The sequence below is a fragment of the Carlito syrichta genome, unplaced genomic scaffold, assembly GCF_000164805.1.
Source record: "Carlito syrichta isolate Samal-C Ts95f unplaced genomic scaffold, Tarsius_syrichta-2.0.1 Scaffold302546, whole genome shotgun sequence".
NCBI classification, from domain to species: domain Eukaryota; kingdom Metazoa; phylum Chordata; class Mammalia; order Primates; family Tarsiidae; genus Carlito; species Carlito syrichta.
The window spans coordinates 1-17,779 of record NW_007246642.1 but is presented as its reverse complement, the minus strand read 5'-3'; the positions used below and the strand labels follow the sequence as shown (position 1 = coordinate 17,779).

General features: G+C 38.7%; 1 protein-coding gene across 1 annotated transcript; it reads right to left on the bottom strand.

Annotated features, from left to right (window-relative positions):
- Positions 1–315: 315 nt before the first annotated feature.
- LOC103259160 (vacuolar protein sorting-associated protein 8 homolog) lies at positions 316–5,270 on the bottom strand. The gene is made up of 2 exons (XM_021711743.1): positions 3,437–5,270; positions 316–3,376 (listed from the first exon to the last, which is right to left on the bottom strand). Exons 1-2 carry the CDS (start codon positions 5,162–5,164, stop codon positions 824–826), a joined length of 4,281 nt encoding a protein of 1,426 aa, XP_021567418.1. The 5' UTR covers positions 5,165–5,270; the 3' UTR covers positions 316–823.
- Positions 5,271–17,779: the final 12,509 nt, after the last annotated feature.

Below are 17,779 nucleotides of genomic sequence, written 5' to 3'. Positions count from 1 at the left end.
GTATACTTAATCCTGAATTTTACACTGCTTATTTAAAATAAAAGATACACTTTTTTTTTTAAAGATCCTGAATATTCATGGTTAGTAGGTCACTTTCTTGTTCACTCTTGCTTCCACCAGTAAAATTTTTTCTTTATCAAGACTTGGTTATATTTATTTCCTGGTCTATTTATGATAGTTATTTTTGTTCCGTCATTATACAACTAAATCTTATACATAGAATCTATTTTTTTTTTTTTTTTTTTTACAGAACTTAAACACAGCGGCATTTATTGCTAGCAAGGGCAAGTCTTACACACTGATGGGTTTTAACATAAACACATAAAAAGGGAGGTACCCCCAGCCTCCGCAGGTTCTTTGTTCTCTCCAATGCATGCTTCATTTCTACTGCAGGCCTGGCCAACACTGTTCTCTGCAGAAGCTAAAGTTCCTCCACGCTGGAAGTTCCTTATCAGCTGGAAGCGAAGAGTAGGAAAGACTCTGGAACACCACCTATGTGAGCTCCAGCCATTTTCTCGGCTTCAGGGAAAACAGGAAAAAAGTCCCAATAGGCAAAATGTTTTCTCTAAAAAGCTGGACGGAAGTATGCAACATTCCTTTGCTTAAGAAGCAAAACAAAATGAACCAGTCTTGCGAACTGACACCCAACGCTGTGCAAGTGACAGGGATTCTACATTGGGAGTGGTGGGCACACAAGTTCAACTTGGCACCTCTGCTCAGAGGTGTGGGGGGCCATGGAGCCCAAGCCCGTCAGAGAGGAGGGCCCCTCCCCAGCTGCCTTGGGCTGGTCTCTGGGTCTCCAGGGCCAGGCCTCCGGGAGGCATCAGTCCTCAGTCACAGGCCGGGGGATGAGCTGCAGCTGGAAGTTCTCATTCTGGAAGATGCTGCTGAAAGCTGGGCCGCTCTGGGAGCCACTGAATGGCCTGTAGCTCTCGCCGCTGCGGTTCTGGGAAAGTTCTGTGAGGAGAGCCAGCCTGGAACTTCCTCGGTAGAGACGGCAAAGCTGATCAAATGCCTGGATTTGCTGAGGGTCCAGAACAGGTTCTGACGTTGCCTTCTTAGCTGTAGGATCTCCTTTGAGTTGATGGTATGACGGAGACATTTTTACCTGTGATGGAGTTATCCTTCCCTTTTTAATTTCAGATGAATTTTCACTTAGTTTTCCTACTTTGCTACTTGAGCTGCACTTGTAACATGTCCATCTTGTTTGGCCCTTAATTTCTGTGGTGCATTCTTTGTTTTGTAGACAGAATGAGTGATACAAATGGCCACAACTAAAGACAATGATTTCATCAGCCATTTCCTGGCGTCTCTTGTACTGCTGCAAACATATAGAGCAGTAATCCTGTTTAGGATTCAGTCCTCTAGTGACTGAAGCTCTCAGGTTACACAATGACCAGTGGAGATCTTGGTTTAGAAGACTAGTTGTAGTTTCCAGCAGGGTTTGTTCATAGTTAAAGGTATCTAACATTCCCAGAATAAGTCCCTGGATTTCTCCAAGCTTTCCTCTTCCATAAACTGGATCCTGTAAGATTCTTTGCAAGATTGATGGAAGGGCAATAAATGCTGCCATGCTGTTTAGAACTTGCATAGTCAAAGATTTCAGAGCTTCAGAGTGTAGAGGAGGTACAGCCGAACCGGAGAGCTTCTGAGGGGCCATCATTGCCTCCAATAATGGAAACCAGAGTGCCTCTCGTTGCTGCTGGTTCAAATTATGTGAATTTCTCTGGCAAAGAGCAATTGTCTCTACCATAGTATTTTCAACATGCTTCAATGAAGGATTCTCTTTGGCATTTTCACCTTGATGCGTTACCTCTTGAAGTTTGCTTTGTAGTCTCTCTAACATTATTAAGAAGGCACCATGAATATCTCCTTTCTTTTCCAATAGATAAGCAGTGACTTCATGAAGCTGATATGTCTGAGTAATCTGAATAGTTTCTTCCAGACGGTAGCACTCGAGAACTTGCAGTGTCTCTATAAGTTGGTCTGGGTTGAACTGACACAACAGCTCAATGAACTGCTCTGTGATACAGGGGGATATTTGTAGCATTTCTTGGTTTACATGAATACCTTCCCTTGGGTCAAGAAGACTCCTCAAAAATTTGAAAAGCATAACCTGGTTCTGAAGTTTTTTAATAACTGCTTCAATCTGTCCAGAAAAATGGGTAGCAACCAGCTCTGCAGCTTTACATGGCTTCAGAGATACAAGTTCCTCAATATGATCCATTGCTTTCTGCCATACTGACTGCTTCTCCTCTGCACTGTGTCCAGGAATGGATAAGATATTGTGAATGTAATTAAAGACTTCCTCTTCTCTCAGTGGGTCACATAAGTAGCAATCAATAATTTTGTCATACTGGTGTTCTCGTTCATACATAAATTCACAAATTTGATAGAACTCAGCTTTTTCTGCCATGCAGATGAGCTGACTCTCTTCAAATTGAACTATGCCTCCAGCCTGCAGCAATTCCAAAAGGACCTGTTGTCTTTCAGAGTGTCGGGAGTCATCGTCAGGACTACAGAGGAATTCAAGAACCTGATCAAAAAGTGTTCTGTTTACAAACAAAGTATTGTCAGGTTTTGCAAGCTGCCGAGCAAGGAATGTAAAGAGACACCCCACTTGTGAGGGGGTAAAATCTGAATTCTCCACCATAACTTTCAACAAAATATCCACAATTCGCTGTTGATATTCCACAGCTTGCTTGTCATTTTTAAAATCTTCAAAGGTCAGTGCCAATACATTTAGAAATTCTCTTGTGTCAAAATGTAGCAAAGTCTGTACATAAGGATAGATTTCTTCCTCAGGGGAAGCTTCTGCTGAATGTAGGCGAATTAGAAATTCAAAAACCTGGTTTTTAACCAAGGGAACAAGATCTTCAGGGATGTCACCAAGGGGATAGGCACGACCTGCTAGACTACAGCTAATATATACAAGAAGCTTATTGCCCATAACAACTTGTTCATCTGTTAGTGTTTTTCCAGCATTCAGAGGAGGAGCAATGACTCTGAAAAGTTTCTCCATTGGACTAATAAATTCATTCATACCTCTGTTGTAGACATAGATCATAGCATCATATAAACGATTTTCCCAACACATGAGAACTACCTGCTGAATATCTAGGCTGGTGATATCCATATGGACAATAAGATCTTCTACATTTTCCATTAATTTTTTATCTTGGAAATGAACAAGCAAGTCTTTCATTACCTGGGGTGTAATTCCCACCAATTTATCACTTAAAATATATGGTTCAAGGCACTCCAAAAACACTCCTTTGGCCACTGAATTCTCACTTAATTTGTCATACATCTGGCTAAATAAAAGATCCTTTCTCTGCAGCAGAAGGCAGTAATCAACTATGACAGGCACCATATCCTCTTTGTAGATGACATGATTGTCCACACAGAACATCCCAAGGAATCTACAGAAAATCTCCTGAAAGTGCTGCTCCATCACTTGGATTTTTCCTTGGTCTGGGCACTTTTTCAGAGCTCGATCTGCATAATGGAATAGGATTTCTATCATCCGGTCTGCAACAACAGCCTTTCTTTTACTGGCATCCCCTGATAATCCCACTACTGCTTTTGCTTTGCCTTCATGGAAAGACCATGCAAGAGCCAAAGCTTCTGTGAGACAATCTTGTTTCAGGAGATGATCCACTCTTTCTCTCCAGTTCCTTAGCATCATCACATAAACAGATTTTGTGCCCAAATAAAAGATCTGTCCACCATAGCTACTGATGGATTGATAACAGGCCTTCTCTCCAACCAAAGCCAGTGCCTGGCTAACATTTCCTCCAGTGGCCAGCGATTTGAAATGGCTGCTGTTATAGACCAACTGAACTTCTGAGATTTCCACTGTTTCCAACTCCTCTTGCGTTTGCCGATAAATCACATGCAACTTCTCTACGCTGTCTAAGAGCACAACTGTGCGTGAGTTTATCCAAGTAAAGTTGATGAGGTCATAGTATAGGTGAAGATGCTTTTGCTTAGTAACATGTATTGCTCCAGATTCATCTCTCTTTACCAAAAGAAAATGAACAACATCTCCTCTGCAAAAGGCAAGCATGGGATTCACATAATTATGCACTGCCACAAAATGCCAGGCCAGCAATGGAACACTAGAAGGATCCATCCGACCATAGGGAAAAGTCATCCATACTTTCAAGGATGGTTTCAATCCAATGACCAGTATCTTTGTTAAGGATGTCATGGCCAATAATGAAAACTGTGTGATCGGATGATCTTTCAATTCAGGCTTAGAATGTAGAGGCTCAATACAGCAAACTTCACCCTTGGAACCACTGAATAAACATCTAGATTCACATGTTCTCACTCCCATCACTCTCTTAAATGTCAATTCAAACACAGAGCCTCCACTGTCATTGCAAATTGCAAGAGTTGGATCATCTGTAAACTTGATATGCAATATTGCTGTTCCTGGAGGATGAGCATCTGTTATTGATCTTAGAAGTTTTCCACTAGCCAAATCCCACATGGTGATCTGTCCTTTAGCAAAGCCACAAAGAAGTCTTGAGCAGTCATTGTTGATACTGAGGGCAGAGATGGCTCCATACTGACCTCCAACACTAGTGCTACCCAGACAGAGTCGCAAAGCTTGATTCTGATCAAATATTAAAGCCAATCCATGAGATGTACCCACTGCTATCAGACTGGACACTGCAATTGCTGTAGGCAAGCCAGCATCCACTTTGTCAGCTGCAGACACTATCTGGGCAGAAATTCCCTTCAAAAGTGAATGTCGCATAACTGATCCATGGAGAGAAAAAGAATCAGGTAATTTCTTCTTCCTTTTTAAGTTAGTCCTGTCACCACTGTCGGAGCTTGCCACAGATGACGTATCATAAGAGTGGGAATCAATAGTATCAATGTTTAACAATGTAGGATCCTCGAGAACAAAAGACTCATCTTCATCATCAGTCTCATTTACTATGCTTTCCAGTGTTGGAGGAGTATCAACCTGAGGAATATCAAACTCCTTGTCATCAATCAGATCATTTTTGAACTCCAGTTCCTTATCCAGATCTATATAAGAAAATTTTGAAAGTGAAGCTTCTAAATTGAAAGACTTATTCAGTTCTTCTTCAGTAGTCTTGGCACAAAGGCTCTGTTCCACATTTTCATGGACTGGTTCATTTTCCATATTTACTTTTAATAACAGTATTCAGTCAGAGCAAGTGTGTGTTTGTTTGTTCGTTTGGCCTTAGATCACCAGGACCTGAATGATAATCTCTGAGCTTACAGCCATTCCGGCCCAGGACCCCCCATAGAATCTATTAGACATGCATTCAAAAAATAAATAAATGGCTTTTTAAAGTATCATTAAAATACAACGAGAAAAAATAACTAGCGATTTGTCTATAAAATATGACATTGTTTATTTACTAAAAATAATAGCAATTTGCAGAAGTTAAAAATGACTCCAATATATGGAAGGATATATGATGATCATGAATTGATATTTCTATTGCTAAGATACCAATTCTTTCAAAAATTTTCTATAGATGTCAATGTCAATCAATGTCAATCAAAAAACCAACAGGCTTTTTTTTCTGTAAAAACTGACAAACTGATTCTCAAATTTATATGGCAATGTAAAGAACCCCAAGGAGAGAAGAAATACACACACACGCACACACATGGGAGTACTTTATACTACCCAATTTCAATACTTATTTTAAAATTGCAAAGATCAAGATGGTGTAATATTTGCACAAGGATGTTGAAAATCTTTATCCAGTATTTCTTTAGATATTGTTTCTGCCTCAGTCTCACTCATACTGCCTCTACGGATCCCAAATCTAGCAATTGCATTTCAGGAGGAAGATTGAGGTATTTATCAAGACCCTGTAACTTGGAACTGAATTTTCAACTCTTTCCCCTTAGCACGGGCCAGGCGCTGAACTAGCTCTTCTAGTATTTAACTCTGTTACTTTTGGTTGGAGTTTTTGGAGCTATGTCTCATTCATTTGAGTCAGCCAAGGATGTGATGGGATTTATGCATGCAAAATGTGGGGCTCTCCCTCTCAGCCCTCTACTTCGCTTAATTTTTCTGCTCCACTTGCAATTAGTCCGGCAGGCAGCCTTGAACTCTGACTTCTAAATGCTCAGCTAAATAAGACTACTGATTTCTATTTAAATCTATTCTCTGCGAAGGACAGACGGATGAGTGCCTTCCTGTCAAACCTGGTTTCACATGAATCACACTCATTTTTTGTCCTTTTGTGAATCTCATTCATTCATTTTCTGGCTGCTTTGGGTGCTGTCTAGTAGCTTCAAGCCATTGTTGATGACATTTTTTTCATGTTGGAAACTATTAGTATCATCTAGGTACTCTGGTATTATCAGAGCCAATACCAGACCCATATTAATAAATGTAAATGCCAACTGTTTCACAGAGTTAATTTTCCAAATGTGGGAGGAAACATACAGGATTAACACAAATGAGATGCTTGAGAAAAAGGTCAGTTTGATCAATCAGTGTGGATTTATTCACTGAAGTACTGTAGGCATCTCTTTTTCTTTGTTGTCTGCCATTAGGGATCTCTCATCTCCACATAAGATTTTCTGACATTTGACTCATAATTTGACAAGCCAGTTGCCCACGAAAACCTTTATCAAGGTACAACATCTTCAAGATTCTTAAAAATCTCTAGACAAGTTTTCCTTTAGGATCTGTTTCTATGAAAAAAAAATCATAATTTGCATGAACATATGTTTTAGAGGTAAAGTTATAGGCAGTCAAGAAGCTCCTTTGGTAATTGGTTACTGAGTAATCAACGTGCTTCTTGTAACCAAAAGCAAATATCTAAATCAGAATCACTCACCATGGCAAGTGAAGAAAGTACTTGTAATCTGTTGGAATGAGATTCGATTTCATGTGAGAAATTTGTGGGGAGACTTCCATATTCAGGTCTGGATTAGCCTTGCCACTTACGTTTTCCCTTTTTGAGGAAATTGGCAACTTCTGTCCAAGCATAGAATCACTGGAAAGATGAAACTTGAGATGCACCCGAGTGAAGACTGGAGCTTGCATGCAGAGATCCAAGTGGAAGGTAGAATTACTGGGTCAAATAATATGCTCGAGGGCTGTAAATGTAGCTGTTATCTAAAAGTGTCATTCTTCACATCTTAAGTAAGATTGATGAAACTGTAGTTCTTATTTCAACAAATGAATGGGTCGGGGGAGGTGGCTCATGCTTGTAATCCCAGCACTTTGGGAGGCAGAGGTGAGAGGATTGCCTGAGCCCACGGGTTCAAAACCAGCCTGGGCAACTTGGTGAGACCTCATCTCTACAGAAAATCAAGATATTAGCCAAGTGTGGTGGTGCACACCTGTAGTCCCAGCTACTTGGAAGGCTGGGGCAGAAGGATCGCCTGAGTCCAGTAGGTCAAGGCTGCAGTGGCCGTGAGCATGCCACTGCACTCCAGCCTGGGCAACAGAGTGAGATTTCCACTCAAAAAAAAAAGAATAATTGAATGAAGATAGATGTGGTAGCTATGAATAAGTCAGCCTGTGATGTTATCAAATTGATAAGAAGATCATAATTTATGATTGCAAACTCAGTATTTCTTGGAAGGATAGTGCACTGAGAGCTCCACATGTATGTGTGTACATATACATGTGTGTGTGTGTGTGTGTGTGAGAGAGAGAGAGAGAGAGAGAGAGAGAGAGAGAGAGAGAGAGAAACAGAATAACCCAGAAGAAAGATTATTACAGTCAGATTGTCAGATTTGGGCGATTTATATTCCAATTCTAATTCTTCTTACGAAATGGTGCAAATCATTCACATGGTAAATTTCAACATCTTTGAGGATCTGAGATTTTTTTGGTTTTTTGAATATTTTTGAATTAAATTGGAAGGTATTTACAACCTACTTTATTTAGATAATGTTATAAGTAAACAAAGATTAAGCAAAACAAAGGACTAAGGATTTTATCTTAAATTATCTTTAGGGTATTGACAGCCTTTGAGCAAAGATGAAGCAGAAACAAGATTATTCAAAACTCAATGAAGGCTTTAATCAGTAGAGCAAAGTAGGGGAAACGTTCCCTCATGGGTGTGATGAAAAACAATTATTAAATTTAAAAAATCAAAAACTTTTGATGCAAGCTGGTCTAATTTTTAAAGCATCTCTGCTATCATCTTGCCCTATAAATGATCGGCTCTCAGACTAGCAGTGCCACATTATCCCTGCCCAATATGTTATCTGCTTGTTTGTCTATCAATCAATTAATTTAGTCAATAAATCACTGGCAGAGTATATGTGCTAAACATTGCTTTTAGAAATTTTTAAAATCTATAAGGTTTAAATCATATTCTCAACATCTCCCTAAAGAGAAAATTATAATGTAATCATAATCTAGTGTTTAATACATATATTAGCTGTTCTAATCTGTATTAATGATGGTAATTCACCTACTAGGAGAAACACTTTTTTTTTCATATTTTTGCATCTCTGAGATTAAAATAGGCCATGTCATAGAGGATGTCTCAGCACTGTTCATAATTTATTTTGTAGTGCTTTCTATTTCCTTCTGTGTGTTGCATAAAACAACGATGCCTCTTTTAGAAAATGGTATGTGCAGCATTGTTCACAATAGCAAGAACCTGGAAGCAACCATGCTGCCCATCAAAAGAGGACTGGATTAAAAAATGTGGTACATATACACAATGGAATACTACGCAGCCGTAAAAAAGAACAAAATCATGAATTTCGCAGCAACCTGGATGGAACTAGAGTCTATAATACTGAGTGACCTCTCACAGAAACAAAGATGCGAGTATCACATGTTCTCACTCATATAATGGACCTTGAACATACAATGTAATACTATAAGAAAATGACTGACGGTGGTAGGAAACTATGGGCAGGGGGAGAGGGGTTTAACGGTAGTAAATATCTGTCTGGGGACAGGGAAGCACCTCTTATCCACAAGGGTGCCTGAACGAAACGTGCTTGTATACCTAACCCTTAACTGTATCCCACAATATCATAATAAAAAATATTAATTATAAAAAATAATTAAAAAATTAAAAAATAAAATAAATAAATAAAAATTGAAAATGGCATGTGCATCTTTCTTGAAATCCATTTTTAAAATTTTAAAAAGCGGATAATTCATAAAACGCATGGTAAATTCTCATCTAGATATTGATTACAAGAATCCTGGCAGGGAGGCTCAGATCTGTGATCACGTTGACCTTAAGTTTCCCACCACTGCCACCCAATGCCAAATATCAACAGTTCCAGGAATGCACAGGTACCTCTGTGATTCTTTTTTCATCTCTAGATTCTTCTCAGAGTTTACGGCTCAGGGTTCTATTCAAGGAGGTCTGAGAATCTTTTTAACTGAGAAGTTAAAATTAATATTTATTAAAATTAAAATTAATAATGATTGTAATTATTATAATCATAAACATTAAGACTTTTTGAGAGCCTCAACAATGAAACTATGCTAGGCAAAACTCTCAGGATTTTTCTTGGCTTATACCTGAAAATAATCTTGTAAGATAAATGTCATCAAAACCTTTACAAGTGAATAAACTGAGACATTATGTGTTTGAGTAACTTATCTAAAGTCCTAGAAAAATAGTTAATAGTGATAATGTATTTGGGAGGCCAAGGAGAGTGGATTGCCTGAGCCCACGGGTTCGAGAATAGCCTGGGCAACTGGGCGAGACCTCATCACTACAAAAAAATCAAAAAATTAGCCAGGCATGGTAGCGGGAGACTGTAGTTCCGGCTACTTGGAAGGCTGGGGCAGAAGGATTACCTGAACCCAGCTGGTTGATGCTGGGGTAGAGTGCCACTACACTCCAGCCAGGACAATGGAGTGAGATTACAACTCAAAGAAAATAAAATAGTGATAATATAGTTAATAATGTAGAATTCAAAGTATCACAGTATGATACTTCCTCCCAGAAACATACAGAGGGAAATAAACAAACAAATGTCAACAATGCAATCATGAGATTCACAGAAAATAATTAATGATTAAATTTGTTCTCCATAAGAGAATTCTCACCTAGATTATCCAATCAACAATCCCTCTTGATTAAAATAAGGACAGACCCAAGTGATACAGTAGGTTTAACCATCTCCAGAAATTTATCTCCGTAGAAAACGAATGGAAACAAACCTGTAATTAAGAAGCAAGACCATTCCCTCAGGGATGCCAGGAATGATGGCTCAGCTCTGAGTATTCCAATGAAGAAAGTCAATAAAGGGCAAGGAGCCACCAAGCCAACTAAGCTCATGACTTTATGGATGTCCTTAAAAGCCCTTTGTTTCCTGAGCTTTCTGTGACTTGAGAAAAGGAATTTTTACTGAGATGGCATGAAATCGAAGGGAAGGAACTCAAATAGACCACTTGTGCTAGCTGGCAGAGTGTCAAATATAAATTCTGAAATGTGATTGTCTTTGCGTAATATATACATTTTCAAAAAGCTTAACACATTTCATGATGCAGAAGGGACATCTTACTTTGCTCTTGGTCAAATACATACGTTGTTTTTTTTTTTAACTTTTTGTTTGCAAAGTGTGCTATTGTTATTTGAATTTGAAAGAAAATCCATGAAACTCTTGATATTTGAAACTGCTAAAAATAATCAGCCTTCTTCTGCCAGATGACAGAAAGGTCATACTTGTGATGCAAACGTTAAAATTCCATCCAATTCAAGACTTCACAAATAGAGGAATCGCTGTGACCAGTGATAAACTTTTATTCATGCAAACAGTATAGACTGACATGTCAGGGTAATCTTCCTCAATCTTTTTCAAATAGAATATTAAATTCAGTGGAATTTAAGTCCTTGGGGTTTGGACAAAAACAATATTTTATGTTGTTAGTATATTTAGCCACTTTTCATTTTAAAAAATTAATTTGGCTTAAGTATAGAAAAGTTAAATTTATTCTTAAATATATTAAACCATTAATATATGTGATTTTCAACATAAAGAGTCATAAGGGGTTTCTAAGAATTTTTTTTAAAAGTCTAGACTCCAGGTGGGCAGAATATACATTACTGTTAGCTTGCATTTAAATGTTTGAATTTGTTCTCCAATATATTGTCATAGGAGAAAGGCACAATACTTAAACAGAAATAAATAATACCTATTTATTTCACTGTTTCATCCCTATACCTACATATATACACAGTATCATTTGTATAGTGAACCATTGCAATATTCTGCAGAATGCCAAACAAAACTCATGAAGACTATATTTTGAGAGAGAGCAGAAAATTTTATGTGGTCTTGTGTTAAGACAGTGAATGCATTTTTTCTGTTCTTCCTATGTAAAAGTGACCCGCTTCTGAATTTCTTTATTGATGTGTTTTGAGAACTCATTTTCCAGATCAATCGTCACATACAGATTGTCAGAAGCTGTGTGAATCATTCCAGTAAAGACACCATATCTAGCACGGTCCATGCAATTAGGGCTAGCATTATGTAGGTTTATATCATTACATAGATAGCCTACTATCATTCACCACGATGAGTGTCATTTCTGCAGAAGACATGCTCGTGACTTTCATCGATCAACTGTGGAGATCATCCCCTCGGCATTCTTGAAGATTTTGATATTGGTGCTAATTTACGTCATTCTTTCTGCCATTTTAAGGTTTTCTTAGATAGAGCCCCAAAAGCATGAACCATAAAGAAAAAGGGATAGGTTGAAATTCATCAAAAGTAAGGATTCTCTTCAAAAGACAAATTACGGAGTGGGAGAAAACACTTGCAAAATACTTATTTGATAGACTCTTGTATTCTACATTTCAGATGACACTCTGGAAAGACAGAATATATAGATTCGGGTAACAAATTAGCCCTTCTCCTGGGCTAGGGGTCAGGAGAGGACTTGATTACAGTGGACAGTAGAGAACTGGGGAGGTTTTTGATGCTTTTACACATCTTCCTTTTAGTGGTAGTTACATGACTTACGCGTTTTTCAAACCTCCAAGAATCATTTTACATTAAATCGTGCATCGTTTAAAAATACAATCTACTGCTTTTGACTTTTTGAAAATTTTATTATAGGCGGGCTCGGTGGCTCAGCCTGCAATCCCGCGCCTTTGGGAGGCTGAGGTGAGTGGATTGCCTGAGCCCGTGGGTTCGAGACCCGCCTGGGCAACCTGGCGAGACCGCATCTCTACAATAAATCAAAACTTAGCCGGGCGTGGTAGCGTGTGCCTGTAGTTCCGGCTGCTTGGAAGGCTGAGGCAGCAGGATCACCGGAGCCCAGCAGGTCGAGGCTGTGGTGGCCGGGAGCGGCCACTGCACTCCAGTCTGGGTGACAGAGTGAGACTCCAACTCAAAAAAAAATTATTCTAAAGATGTGAGGTACAATTCAGGGTTAGGTATACAAATGCTGATTATGCAGGTCCCCTTGTTGATGATGTGTCCCTCCCTCCCCTAAGAGTTTCCCTCAGCTGCCAATCCCACCCCCCACCCTGGCAGTTTCCCACTGCTGCCAATCATTTTGCTTTTGACTTTTTAATAACAGCCATTCTGACATGTGTAAGATGATATCTCATTGTGGTTTTAGTTTTCATTTCTCTGGTGATTAGTGTTGTTGCATCTTTTTCATATGTTGTTGGTCACCTTTATCTCATCCTTTGAAAGATGTCTGTTCATGCTCTCTGTTCAGTTTTTAATCGGGGTATTTTTTTTTTCATGTTGAACTGTTTGAGTTCCTTATAGATTCTTGATATTAATCTTTTGCCAAGTGCATCGTTTACAAATATTTTCTTCCATTCCGTAGGCTCTCTGTGTGCTCTGTGTATTATTTATTTTTCTGTGCAGAAGCTTGTTAGCTTAATTAAGTCTAATTTGTATATTTTTGCTTTCGTTGCATTTGCTTTTGAGGTCTTAGCAATAAACATCAACATTCAGAAGAGTTTTCCTAGGTTTTCTGCCAGGATTTTTATAGTTTCAGGTCTTACATTTAAATCTTTAATCCATGTTGAGTTATTTCTCATGTAGAATGAGAGATATGGGTGTAGTTTAATTCCTCTGCATATGACTATTCAATTTTCCCAGGATTCCTAATTTATGGAGTTGAGTGTCCTATACCCAGTGCATATTTTTGTCTACTTTGTCAAGGATCAGTTGGTTGTAAGTATGTGGCTTTATTTCTGTAGTCTCTGGTCTGTTCCACTGATCTGCGTGTCTATTTCTATCCTTATGCCCTGCTGTTTTGGTTCCTATAGCCTGGGAGTATACTTTGAAGTAAAGTAATGTGATGCCTTCAGCTTTGCTCTTTTGGTTTAGGACTATTTTGGTTATTAGAGTATCTTTTCCCTTGTTCCATATGAATTTTAGGAAAGTTTTTCACAAATCTGCAAAAAAAAAAAAATGCACTGGTATTTTAGTAGGAATTGCATCGAATCTGTAGATTACTTTGGGTAGTATAGTAATTTTAACTACATCGATTCTTCCAACCTATGAACATGAGGTGTTTTTCTACAATTTCTTGCAATTTCTTTGTTGTTGTTGTTGTTGTTGTTGCTGTTATTGTTGTTTTGAGTTGGAGTCTCACTCTGTCACCCAGACTGGAGTGCAGTAGCTACTCCCGGCCACTGCAGCCTCGACCTGCTGGGCTCCGGCTTTCCTTCCACCTCAGCCTTCCAAGTAGCTGGAACTACAGGCGCGCGCTATCACACCCGGCTAATTTTTTGATTTATTGTAGAGATGAGGTCTCACCAAGTTGCCCAGGCAGGTCTCAAACCCGTAGGCTCAGGCAATTCACTCACCTCAGCTTCTCAAGGTGCAGGATTACAGGCTGAGCCACCGAGCCCGGCTGCAATTTCTTTCATGCGTGTTTTTTAGTTCTCCTTGTAGAGATCGTTCACCTTCTTGGTTAAATATGCAGAGAAAAGAAGTGGCTTATGTATTGTTGATGGGAACGCAAATCAGTGTGACCTCCATGAGAAACAGTATGGATATTTTTCAAAGAGCTGGAAATAGAACTACTATTAGATCCATCAGTCCTACTGCCATCTACCCAAAGAAAAATAAATTAGTATATAAAAAAGGTTCCTGTGCTCATGTTTATTAATGACAGCAAAGCCATGAACTCCATCTAAGTGTGTGTGTGTGTGTATAGTGTCGTGTGTATACTATATATAGGAATACTGCATAACCATAGAAAATAATAAGATCATATTTTTTGTAGCAATATGGATGAAAATGGAGACCAATATCCTAAGTGAAATAACTCAGAAACGTAAAGTAAAATACTGCGTGATATCATTTATAAGTGGGACCTAAGCAGTGCTTACACACAAACACTGTGGAATAATAGACATCGGAGATTCCAAAAGAAGAGAGGATGACGGGGGTGAGAGATGAGAAATTTACGTGTGAGGTGCAAAGTTTACGATTTGGGTGATGGGTAAACTAGAAGCTGTACAAGAGGCCATGATATTTGAAAATTCTCATTCGTCGTTTTCATGGAGAGATGATATTACAGGCAGCGTTTTTTTTTTTTTTTTAAAGAATATTTCTTTTGTTTTCCAGCAGGTGTTTTTTACTCAATTAAATACCAACTAGCAAGCCGGGCTCGGTGGCTCAGCCTGTAATCTTGTGCCTTTGGGAGGCTGAGGTGAGTGGATTGCCTGAGGTCGCGGTTCGAGACCCGCCTGGGCAGCGAGACCTCATCTCTACACTAAATAAAAAAATCAGCCGGGCGTGGTAGCACATACCTGTAATTCCGGCTACTCGGAAGGCTGAGGCGGAGAGTTCGCCGGAGCCCAGCAGGTCGAGGCCGCGGTGGCCGGGAGTGGCCACTGCACTCCAGTCTGGGCGACAGAGTGAGACTCCAACTCAAAAAAAAAAAAAAAAAAATACCAACCAGCTATAGAGTGGAAACAGAAAAACAGTTTGCTATAGAATTTGTTACAATAATTGAGGTAAAATATAAATCATTCACATGTTTAATTACGTAAAAAGAGAGTCCAGTAACCTAGAGAGTTATTTTGGAAGTTGGCAACTTTAAAAGGGAGTTGGGTAAGCAAGTCTAAGAGCAAAGAGTTAAATTAAACTTTCCTAGCTCGTACCTCAGGGTGAAATAGATTTTACAGACAAAGCCAAGAAGATCGTAAATGCAGACTTTGAGAACTAGATGAATTGACAGACAGCATCGCAGAAGCATAGCTGATAGAACATAATTCAAATCACAGTTGAGTTTTGAAGACAGAGCATCTGTCAAAGAGCACTGCCCCGCGATGACCTTTCACCCAAAAGTCAACTTTCATCTGGCACTGAAGATGGTCTCGTCTTGGTTTCTAGGGTTTGTTCCTCGACTCCTCCCTTTTATCCGTGGTCCTTTGCTGCAGTGACTCTAATGGTATAGTTTATGATACGAGGATCTCCTTTGCCATTTGCAATATCAGAAAGCATGCATGGATGACCCCATGAATTCTTTCCAGTCCCCCCCCCAAAAATTGCTAACCCCATGCAATTAAGTAGCAATGAGAAATGTCTGTTCTTCACGGTTCTTTTCTCCGACTTCATAATTTTTTGTTTGTTTGTTTGTTTAGAGATGTAGGGTACAATTCAGGGTTAGGAATATAAACGTGGATCATACAGTTTCCCTTGTTGATGAAGGGTGTCCCTTCCTCCCCTTTACGATACGAACATGGTAACAAGTTACTTTCAGGAAAGACTGAGCCTTTAAATAAACTTACTAGAACTGAATGTCTAGACCATCAGAACAAACATACAAATAAACAAACAAAAAACTTGAAAATTTTCTCTGTCTTTAAAATTAACTTAGAATCAAGTCTAACTTTAGTTTTGGAAATTGCTTTAACTTTAGTGTTGTTATACTTTTGCTTGGTGGGAGATTTTCAGAATTATAACACTCAGGGTAAAGCAATTTAATGCCACTAAACTTATGTACTTATATGTGTGACTAGCATTAAAATTATTTTAATGCTAGATACTTTTGGGAGAGTGTTGTTAATACTTCATACAAAAAGAAAGAGTTGCAATCCTATTTCCTTATGTATAGGGAATTAAGACGCGAAACAAGACAAACATTGCAGGGAGACCAACACAAGGAATCAATTTCAGGTTACAGTTCTCTTCATTTAAGACAGAAAAAAGGTGCTTTAGATTTTATCAGAGAGTTTAGATTAGCGTTCTGTTTTGCAAATGAGCAAACAACAAATTCACTAGGGGCTTTATTGAAGGTTTGTTTGTTTTTCAAATATCTATCTTTTTCATTTCAAAAGATAGAAATCAAAGTATAAATCAGTGATATTTGAAAGTTGGAATTCATTCTAATGCTGACATTTTGCTTTAAAATACTCACTTGCAAATAGTGATTTTCTCAAAACATATTTTCTGAGATATTCTATTTTTCTGTTATCTTGTTCTTTAGGAGATTAGTGATCTTCTAAGGTTATGGTTTTCGGGCCATAGCTCAGATCATGGTATGAATTTGCATTTGGATTGGTGAACTATCACCTGTGCAGGTGATTAAAAAAAAAGCAGCTTGATAAAAACATCCTCACAAACCTAAAAGAGATAAAAGAATGGAAAAGAAAATGTCAGACTGACATTTGTGTTTTAATTTTGCATACATTAGTTATTCTTCACCTATTATAAGCATGTCATCTAACATTCCCTATCATTGCAGCTCAGCACAAAAGCTGTGGTTTTGTTCTTCCACAACGTTTGCGTGCATTTGTTTTCCTTTTGAAAGCAATTTTGTTTGTAAATAGCTGTGTGACACCTTAGAACTCCTGCTTAAAAGACTTACTATCGTGTTTTCCTTTTGACATGAAATGTGCCTTTTGGAAGAGAAAATAGTCTGAATTTTATGTGTATTTAAAGACACGAAGACTTTATTTTTTATTTTTTTGAGTTGGAGTCTCACTCTGTCGCCCAGACTGGAGTGCAGTGGCCGCTCCTGGCCACCGCAGCCTCGACCTGCTGGGCTCCGGCGATCCTTCCGCCTCAGCCTTCCACGAAGACTTTAAAATTGCAAAAACATATGAACTGAATTTCTGACCTCCCCCTGAAAAAAGACTTTAAAATGTGTATTTGTATTGTGGTTTTTAAAGTAACAAATAATTGTATTTCTATTGTGGTTTTTAAAGTAACAACAATTATCAATAAAAAATTTTTAACTATAGTAGCAAACCACTTACACTGTGTTTATGTAATTTGATAATACTTTGAATAATTAATCGATATGAGGCAAAAACTGGAAGGAGTGCAGGAAGAAATAGACAAATTCACTATTATAGTTGGAGTCCTCAAAATCTCTGTATTAGTAATAATGAAACTAGCACAGTGAAAATCAGTAAGGGCAAAAATGACTGAACAGCACTGTCAATTAACTTCATCTAATTGACACTTAAGAAATTCTTTATCTAACAATGACAGACGACTGGACCTTCTCAAATGCACAAGAAGCCTTCAAGAAAGACCACATTCTAAGCCATAACACATATCTTTTAAAAAAAGATGATTCTCGTCAGTCCCGCAACGGCCGGGGCAGGGGCGCTGCTGCTGCGGGGGCCAGGCGGCGGCCTGCACCCTGCACCAGCCTTGCGGAATAAAAACGAGAAGGAGAAAGAATCACCAAAAGCAGGAAAAAGTGGGAAAAGTTCAAAAGAAGGACAAGACGCAGTGGAACCAATGTACTCTTTAGTACTATGTAGCTATCAGTACTCTTCTTACGTGTCTTTCTTCACCTCTTCCCAGCCCTGTGTCTCGTTCTCACCTGATAGATGGTATG

Excerpts from the sequence above, each read along its gene's own strand:
- LOC103259160 (XM_021711743.1), bottom strand. The coding sequence starts at position 5,164 with ATGGAAAATGAACCAGTCCATGAAAATGTGGAACAGAGCCTTTGTGCC. Across the intron at positions 3,377-3,436 it reads TGATGGAGCAGCACTTTCAG|GATATGGTGCCTGTCATAGT; the intron begins GAGATTTTCTGT and ends ATCTACAAAGAG.